General features: G+C 52.5%; 1 protein-coding gene across 17 annotated transcripts in view; it reads right to left on the bottom strand.

Annotated features, from left to right (window-relative positions):
• Positions 1 to 9,633, bottom strand: part of SORBS1 (sorbin and SH3 domain containing 1) — a 196,897-nt gene that overhangs the window by 16,026 nt on the left and 171,238 nt on the right. For 12 of the 17 annotated variants that reach the window (XM_006756633.2, XM_006756636.2, XM_006756634.2 and 9 more), the window contains 3 exons: positions 6,296 to 6,410; positions 6,036 to 6,161; positions 3,950 to 4,141 (listed from right to left, as the gene is read on the bottom strand). In XM_006756633.2, the coding sequence (XP_006756696.1) occupies positions 3,950 to 4,141; positions 6,036 to 6,161; positions 6,296 to 6,410 (433 nt within the window). Of the gene's footprint in view, positions 1 to 1,744; positions 2,510 to 3,949; positions 4,142 to 6,035; positions 6,162 to 6,295; positions 6,411 to 9,633 lie in introns of all 17 variants that reach the window. The other 5 variants (XM_015559393.1, XM_006756628.2, XM_006756631.2 and 2 more) reach the window with 1 other exon arrangement.

Below are 9,633 nucleotides of genomic sequence, written 5' to 3'. Positions count from 1 at the left end.
CGTGCTGGGCCTGGAGGCAGGTCGCTGTGACTCACTGCTGACAATAACGAGGTCTCCGGGCACCAGGACTGAGGGGGAATGTTTACAGAACCGTTCCTGTGTCAGACATTTAACTCTGTCCCGCCAGCCACTTCACCACGTCTCCCCAGTGAACTATTCTGTCCCTCACCGGCCGCACCCTCTTCTTCCCCAGTGAACACACATCCCAGGAGCGCCTGCCGGGCCTGGCCTCCCCAGGTGCTCTGTGCCCCTCAGCCCACACCCGAAGCTGGAGCGACATCCACCTTGTGGAGCCTGTGTCAGGCACCACACCCCCACTTTATCCTCACAGCCCTCCCGCCCCACCGAAGGGAGGGACCGCCTGGACAGGAGCAGCCCGTGCTGGGAGGTTAAGTGGCTGCTAGCTGAGGCTCGGCCTGAGTGGTGACATGTCCCACACCACCCTCCCGCAGCACACGGCCCCCTCCCCACTGCTGGCTGGAGCTGGAGGTCTGGCCTCACTTGCGTGTGGGTCTCTGCGGGCTCCAAGCGCACCTCCATCACTGCAGTCCTGGCGCTGCTGACCCAGGCTCCTCAAGGGCAGGGATGGGTGACCCCTGCCCCCTGCCCCCAGGCTGGTGTCTACAGGTCTTGAGTAAATATTTGTTGAGTGAAAAATGAAACTTTAAAGGGAAATGGGGACACCAGGTCTGAGATCAAGCAGTCTCCTGTGGGCATCGTACACAGCAGACGACAAATGGTTCGGAGCGACATCGTCAAGAATTCCACTGGGCGCTAGACATTCTAGAATGTTCTCAGTTGCAGAAGCAGCTCCAGGCCACCCGGGATGGTCACTTTCATTAGCAAAATGCTGACCATGTGCTACCCCAGCCCCTGTGTGAGTACTTCTCACACGTGACTTCTTGGAACCCTCCCGACCTCTCTCTGAGGTCGGTGTTATCAGGTCCATTTTAAAAATGGGGAAACTGAGGCTCAGAAAGGGAAGTAACTCCCAAGCACGAGACATTAGGAGGCAGGCACACCTGGCTTCGTTGACCTTTGGGGTATTGAACGGCATCGCCACATTGGAATCGTGATCAAATTGCCAAGTTTATCTCCCCCACACACACCAAAGTCTCAGCGCTCAAAACACCCAAACGCCACCTTGGTCCGCACTCGGAAATCTCTGTAGCGGACACGGACAGAGGAGGGGCAGTCACGTGAAGAGCGGCGTGCCCATTCAGGGACCCAAACCTGTGAGGCCGGTGCGGGGCCTGAACGCTCCTCCCAAAGCAAAGCGCAATTGTTCGCAGTGAACAAAGGCCTGTGCACCCAGACAGACAGGACGCAGACCATGGGGCCGCACGGCATGCCACGGAGCAGTTCTCACACAAAAGCAAACCACACTGAGCACACGAAGCCTGTGTTCCAGCTGTTAGTCTGAGCGAACCGAGGTGATCTCCGCAGCGGGAATGGGGGAGGGAAGGCCTTCCTCCTTCTCAGGGGCTTGTGCAGGAGGTGCCCCAAGGGGGGTCTTTGGAATCCCCTCAAATGGCCGGAATAGAGCCTGACTTTTGCCACCGACTTCCCAGCCCTGACACCTTCATCGAGGACCCCTCTGTTCCCTCCTGGGTATTTCTACTCCCAAGACAAGCAAGTGGGTCTCCCTGGCATCACGTGGCCTCGGCAGGTGGGCCGTGGGTGAGACGTCTGGCCCACCTGCCGACGGAGACGCCAAGGCACACACGTCATGCTGCAGGCCTACCTGGCGCACACCACTCCGAGCAGCCTTCCGCTCAGCCTGCTCGCCACCTCTACGCGGCTCTGTCTGCTCAGCCTCCCTGCCCGGGAAAGGGCTGCCCAGGGCCTGGCTGGGCTGGCTCTCCTCGGGGGTGCAGAGGTCTGAGAGTCTCTGTTCGGTGCTCAGGCACCTGACCACGTCTGAAGGTTTCAAGCAGCTCTTCTTAGAGATCGTGGGTCCGCCCAGGCATCTCTCACCTGCCTCCCTCTCTGCTTTCCTTTCGTACTGTCTGCTTTCTTCTCGCCACGGGCCCTGGCTGCTAAAGGCGTTGCTAAGCTCGGAGATGACTCTATCAGGGCTCCCAAGCAGAGGCTGGGAGAAGCTGCCCTGCGGGAAGCCTGGAGGGGGCCTGTGGCTGCCACTGTCTCCGTTGACGTGAAGGGAAGTCTGGGCACCAGGCACTGGGGAGTAGGCTTGGTGGGGAGCAGGGAGGGCCAGCGGGGAGACAATCGAGTGGGGGGTAGATCGACCCGACCAGCTCGAATGGGGGAGGCTGAGGGACAGGGAGGGACTAGGCCTTGTCAAAAAGGCAAGGTGGTCAGTGTAATAGACAGACGCCTCTGGCAGAGGAGGCAGAGGTGGGGTCAGGGCCAGAGGACGCCGGCCTGGGACCCCCACCGTCAGTGAGATCCACTCCGAGGTGACAGCCTGCATCTCAGGGGACAGGGCTCGGTGGGGGTGAGGCAGAGATGGGGGGGCTGGCAGGATGAGCTTGCTGTGACTGGGAAACTTAAAAAGAAAAGGAGAGAGAGGAAAACAAAAGGAAGAAGCACAGGTAGGTCAGCTTAAAGAAGAAAGGAGGGGTAACCGCAGGGGCACACGGAGAGGCTGAAACGGAGACGAGCGGGACTCTGGTATCCAGAGGAAGCTGTCTACTTCGGTTCGGAGAGAGCTGAGGTGTGCGCACGTGTGTGTGTGTGTGTGTGTGTGTGTGAGAGATTGTGATCGTGTGCAGCTGGGGAGGGTGGAAGACGTGAGTGGAGTGGGGGAGAGATAAAGGGGTCCCACTGGGCACTTACACCTGTGCCACCTGGTCTGCAGAGTCACTTCCAAAGGAACACACTGGAAGCTGCCCGCCTGCCCCACCAACCGCCTGGGCAACCGAGGCCCTGACCCAGAACCGAGGAAAAAACAGTGACCTGCCACTGCGCCGCCTGGCCTTGGGCTTTTATTCTCTCCAGGGGGCTCAGCAAAGAGCCTTCCAGAGAGGAGTATGAGCAGGGTGGTCAGTTTAATAGTCTCGCTTGGCTACAGTCAGGCAAAACATCGAGTTGAAGTCCCTGTAATATAAAGTAGAACGTGCTGCACCGATCTCACACCCTGTGCCCACAAGATCACAGCAGGTGGACCTTGCTGGGCAGAGAACCTGCCAGTACCCATCTCCTGGGTCAGCCCTGGGCGGTCAGAGAGGAGAAAATGACCAGGGAGGAGAGGAGAGAGGACCATCCACTGTCACCTGGTCCCGGGCCTGCTCTCCTTCCTCCCGACAACCCACAGGGGCAGCAGGCGGGGCTCCGGCAGGAAGTCGCCCACATGCCTCTCCCGAGCCCAGGGTCCTCATTTTTCTTGGCTTTGGGGAAGTGGAGACTTGGAATAATTCATGTTTTAAAACCAGTTTGCTCGTAATGAATGTTCAGGAAAGCGAACATTTTGTGATAAACCCCCTTCCTTCAGCCCAGTGTACACAGAGGTGCTAGAAGTTACTTTTTAAACCTGGTCTCTACTTGCAAAGGATAGTATGGGTCTTTATCTTCTGCAGCCAACCTTGACCAATGAGGTGACAAGGACCGACTGGGCCATGGCACGTAGGAACAGTGGAGGCACCCCGCCCGCTTCACTGGGTACTCCCCGCACAGAGTTCTGGACCAGCTGATAAAGGCTCCGATTTCTCTCCCTCTCATCACCTTATCCCCAGAGCAATTTCCTTAAGCTCTCCCTTTTCTCCAACCAAGGGTGTGACACTATTTCCCAACAAGGGGTGAAAAGTGCCGTTTGTATGCATGAAGACAGGCCCCGGTGTGTCTACACTCCCCAGCTGAGGACCGTTCTCAATCACAGGCCGAAGAGCCACCCTCGGGGGGCTGTGCCCTCAGCATCGGGGGGCTGTGCCCTCAGCACCGAGGGGCTGTCACGCCGACTGTGAAAACCAGTGAGGAGAAGCGTAGGTACCTGTGGGCTCGCGGTGGCACTACGACTTGGGGAGGAGTAAGGCAGGTCGATGTAATCCACCCGGTTTTTCACCAGTGGCCTTTTGATCACGTCCACGTAGGTGATGGGGAAGATGCCTTGCCGGGTCGTCCCCGGGATCCTCCCTTCGTACCAGTTCTCGTCTACCTGTCGGAGCAGCGTGATCCTCTCACCCTGTAAGACACAGCAAGGCACGGTCTGTGTCCCACCATGCCCCAGCCCCAGAGGCCCTGCCTGCACCCCTCGCTGTCCTGCTAGTTTAGCACACTCTTTGCTCACACGAACCTTCCTTGCTAGACCTGGAGAGAATTACTATCACTGGAATGGTGATGCTCCCAGCAGTGGCGCTACCTGGATGCTGGGATGTTAAGTTTGGCCCGTAAATATTTCCGTAAAGAAGGTCAGACTCATTCCCCAAAGCTAGCGGGCAAATGGAGTATTTTCACTCACTGAATGCAAAACGGACAGATATGCAAACTTCTTCTCTAAGGCAAAGGCTTTTTGGGAGGGGTTCTCTTTTTTCTTCCTTTTTATAACTTTATTTTTTCCTGTGTCATTATAGAAAAATTAAAGCACAAGCAATAGAAAGCAGAAATAATCATTACCCATAATGTTATCACTCGGGTAACTACTGTTAATATTTTGATATATGTACTTCCCAGACTGAATTTTGTTTCTGTGAACTGGACTTGCACATATTATTTTTCTTATAAAAACTGAGTATGCACTGTATTTCCCTTTTCCAACTTACTTTTTTTATACTAAACAACATGTAGTAAGCCTCGTTCTTTCTCAAGAAAAATAATTCTATATTTCTAACCGTGTTGGCAGCGTAAGGACCACTGTGGGCTATCCCATTGCACATGCCTGCACCGATTTAGTTGCCATTCACCTGATGTGTGGCACCGGGGTTGCTTCCAGCGTTTCTTCTTTTCTATGAGGGGCTCATCTTTATCTGAGGCATATGCTCACTCTCCCCAGTCCTCAATGAAACTAGTAACTGTAGTAAGCCAGGGAATTTTGGCAGGTGACGTGTTGGAATTCCTGGGAAGAACATGTCTCTGCCAGCTTAATTGTGTCCAAAATAAGCAAGTGGAACCCTGGCTACTGTGGCTCAGCTGGTCGGGCATCGTCTGTAAACCGAAAGGTTGTTGTTTTGATTCCTGGTCAGGGCACAAGCCCGGAGTTCCGCTCATTCCCCAGTGGAGAGCCTGCGGGAGGCAGCCAATGGATGTTCCGCTCTCACATGGGTATTTCTTTCTCTCTCTCTCTCTCCCTCTCCCTTCCTCTAAAAATCAATAATAATATAAAATAAGCATGCTCAGCTCCTCGAAGGCAATAATAGATGATAATAATACTGGCATCATCTCCTGCTTACTGAGTACCAACTAGATGCTAATGTTGTTTCATATACTCCTCTTGCAACAGCTCTAGGAGAGCCACTTATCTTCATCTATAATAATAAAAGCGTAATATGCTAATTAGACCAGATGGCCGAATGGCCTTCCGGATGTCTTCTGGAAGAACTTCTGGATGAAGCCGGGGCTCCGAGGCCAAGGCAAAACACCACAGCTGTGAGGGCCGAACCGCTTGCACGAATTTCATGCATCGGACCTCTAGTTTTACATATAAAGAGATGATGGCTCGGAAAAATTATTTAACTCCCCAAAAGCTGCACAGCTGAGAACCTGTGACTTTTGGCTTCACAGTTTTTCAAACTTCTCCTGGTGTCAAGACTTGCTTTTCTCGACTAAGCCAGAACCTGTGATGTAAAACCTAGTCACCTACACAGCGCCTATCACATCACTAGGTGCTCGACAAATGCCAACTGAATACAGTTTATGGAAAGTGTGTAATATTCCAGAAATGCTGTCTGTAATCAGTGAACTCAATGTAGTTAAACCCTGACACTAGCCTAGGGTTTATTTTTAAAATTATCTCAAAATTATCCAGTTGCCCTTCATGCACCCTTGACTGGTACATCTTCAAGGGGTTGCTGCCCTGCAATGCCACCTGCCCTGAGATCAGGGCCACCCAACAGGCCCGAAGCACGGGTGAGAGGGCTCACCTTCCTGAAGGACATTTCTACTTGCGTATCCCCATTGAAGTTGAACTTTGCGATAGCTTCTCCGTATTCCAAGATCTGCACCGGTGGCAACTTTTTGGGCTGAGCCTTCTCCGCAGGATGAAGAAGCTGAGAAAGGAAACGAGGTAAAAGGGAAGACGTGGGGACGTGAGAGGAAAGGAGGAAACAAAACACAAGTTCCCGATTAATCCGTGGCCCTTTGGGCACGACGGGCTTTTCCCCAGGAAGAGGGGCTGCGGTACCTCGATGTAGGTGCGTGGGAAGATGCCCACCCGGCCATGGTGCTCGCCTTCGTACCAGTTCTGGTCGATCTGCTTATAAATGTAAACAATGTCTCCCTTTTGCAGAGGAAGCTCCCTGTCAACAGAGGGTTATGCACGTTAGCAGACGTTTCAATGCATGTAAGATTAAGACGTGTAGTTTTTTTTTTTTTAGGTTTTATTTATTTTTTATTTTTTTTTTATGAGAGGCTGAAACGGAGACGAGCGGGACTCTGGTATCCAGAGGAAGCTGTCTACTTCGGTTCGGAGAGAGCTGAGATGTGCGCACGTGTGTGTGTGTGTGTGTGTGTGTGAGAGATTGTGATCGTGTGCAGCTGGGGAGGGTGGAAGACGTGAGTGGAGTGGGGGAGAGATAAAGGGGTCCCACTGGGCACTTACACCTGTGCCACCTGGTCTGCAGAGTCACTTCCAAAGGAACACACTGGAAGCTGCCCGCCTGCCCCACCAACCGCCTGGGCAACCGAGGCCCTGACCCAGAACCGAGGAAAAAACAGTGACCTGCCACTGCGCCGCCTGGCCTTGGGCTTTTATTCTCTCCAGGGGGCTCAGCAAAGAGCCTTCCAGAGAGGAGTATGAGCAGGGTGGTCAGTTTAATAGTCTCGCTTGGCTACAGTCAGGCAAAACATCGAGTTGAAGTCCCTGTAATATAAAGTAGAACGTGCTGCACCGATCTCACACCCTGTGCCCACAAGATCACAGCAGGTGGACCTTGCTGGGCAGAGAACCTGCCAGTACCCATCTCCTGGGTCAGCCCTGGGCGGTCAGAGAGGAGAAAATGACCAGGGAGGAGAGGAGAGAGGACCATCCACTGTCACCTGGTCCCGGGCCTGCTCTCCTTCCTCCCGACAACCCACAGGGGCAGCAGGCGGGGCTCCGGCAGGAAGTCGCCCACATGCCTCTCCCGAGCCCAGGGTCCTCATTTTTCTTGGCTTTGGGGAAGTGGAGACTTGGAATAATTCATGTTTTAAAACCAGTTTGCTCGTAATGAATGTTCAGGAAAGCGAACATTTTGTGATAAACCCCCTTCCTTCAGCCCAGTGTACACAGAGGTGCTAGAAGTTACTTTTTAAACCTGGTCTCTGCTTGCAAAGAATAGTATGGGTCTTTATCTTCTGCAGCCAACCTTGACCAATGAGGTGACAAGGACCGACTGGGCCATGGCACGTAGGAACAGTGGAGGCACCCCGCCCGCTTCACTGGGTACTCCCCGCACAGAGTTCTGGACCAGCTGATAAAGGCTCCGATTTCTCTCCCTCTCATCACCTTATCCCCAGAGCAATTTCCTTAAGCTCTCCCTTTTCTCCAACCAAGGGTGTGACACTATTTCCCAACAAGGGGTGAAAAGTGCCGTTTGTATGCATGAAGACAGGCCCCGGTGTGTCTACACTCCCCAGCTGAGGACCGTTCTCAATCACAGGCCGAAGAGCCACCCTCGGGGGGCTGTGCCCTCAGCATCGGGGGGCTGTGCCCTCAGCACCGAGGGGCTGTCACGCCGACTGTGAAAACCAGTGAGGAGAAGCGTAGGTACCTGTGGGCTCGCGGTGGCACTACGACTTGGGGAGGAGTAAGGCAGGTCGATGTAATCCACCCGGTTTTTCACCAGTGGCCTTTTGATCACGTCCACGTAGGTGATGGGGAAGATGCCTTGCCGGGTCGTCCCCGGGATCCTCCCTTCGTACCAGTTCTCGTCTACCTGTCGGAGCAGCGTGATCCTCTCACCCTGTAAGACACAGCAAGGCACGGTCCGTGTCCCACCATGCCCCAGCCCCAGAGGCCCTGCCTGCACCCCTCGCTGTCCTGCTAGTTTAGCACACTCTTTGCTCACACGAACCTTCCTTGCTAGACCTGGAGAGAATTACTATCACTGGAATGGTGATGCTCCCAGCAGTGGCGCTACCTGGATGCTGGGATGTTAAGTTTGGCCCGTAAATATTTCCGTAAAGAAGGTCAGACTCATTCCCCAAAGCTAGCGGGCAAATGGAGTATTTTCACTCACTGAATGCAAAACGGACAGATATGCAAACTTCTTCTCTAAGGCAAAGGCTTTTTGGGAGGGGTTCTCTTTTTTCTTCCTTTTTATAACTTTATTTTTTCCTGTGTCATTATAGAAAAATTAAAGCACAAGCAATAGAAAGCAGAAATAATCATTACCCATAATGTTATCACTCGGGTAACTACTGTTAATATTTTGATATATGTACTTCCCAGACTGAATTTTGTTTCTGTGAACTGGACTTGCACATATTATTTTTCTTATAAAAACTGAGTATGCACTGTATTTCCCTTTTCCAACTTACTTTTTTTATACTAAACAACATGTAGTAAGCCTCGTTCTTTCTCAAGAAAAATAATTCTATATTTCTAACCGTGTTGGCAGCGTAAGGACCACTGTGGGCTATCCCATTGCACATGCCTGCACCGATTTAGTTGCCATTCACCTGATGTGTGGCACCGGGGTTGCTTCCAGCGTTTCTTCTTTTCTATGAGGGGCTCATCTTTATCTGAGGCATATGCTCACTCTCCCCAGTCCTCAATGAAACTAGTAACTGTAGTAAGCCAGGGAATTTTGGCAGGTGACGTGTTGGAATTCCTGGGAAGAACATGTCTCTGCCAGCTTAATTGTGTCCAAAATAAGCAAGTGGAACCCTGGCTACTGTGGCTCAGCTGGTCGGGCATCGTCTGTAAACCGAAAGGTTGTTGTTTTGATTCCTGGTCAGGGCACAAGCCCGGAGTTCCGCTCATTCCCCAGTGGAGAGCCTGCGGGAGGCAGCCAATGGATGTTCCGCTCTCACATGGGTATTTCTTTCTCTCTCTCTCTCTCCCTCTCCCTTCCTCTAAAAATCAATAATAATATAAAATAAGCATGCTCAGCTCCTCGAAGGCAATAATAGATGATAATAATACTGGCATCATCTCCTGCTTACTGAGTACCAACTAGATGCTAATGTTGTTTCATATACTCCTCTTGCAACAGCTCTAGGAGAGCCACTTATCTTCATCTATAATAATAAAAGCGTAATATGCTAATTAGACCAGATGGCCGAATGGCCTTCCGGATGTCTTCTGGAAGAACTTCTGGATGAAGCCGGGGCTCCGAGGCCAAGGCAAAACACCACAGCTGTGAGGGCCGAACCGCTTGCACGAATTTCATGCATCGGACCTCTAGTTTTACATATAAAGAGATGATGGCTCGGAAAAATTATTTAACTCCCCAAAAGCTGCACAGCTGAGAACCTGTGACTTTTGGCTTCACAGTTTTTCAAACTTCTCCTGGTGTCAAGACTTGCTTCTCGACTAAG

Source organism: Myotis davidii, unplaced genomic scaffold, assembly GCF_000327345.1.
Source record: "Myotis davidii unplaced genomic scaffold, ASM32734v1 scaffold332, whole genome shotgun sequence".
Taxonomy (NCBI): domain Eukaryota; kingdom Metazoa; phylum Chordata; class Mammalia; order Chiroptera; family Vespertilionidae; genus Myotis; species Myotis davidii.
This window is presented reverse-complemented; position numbering and strand designations above follow the sequence as displayed.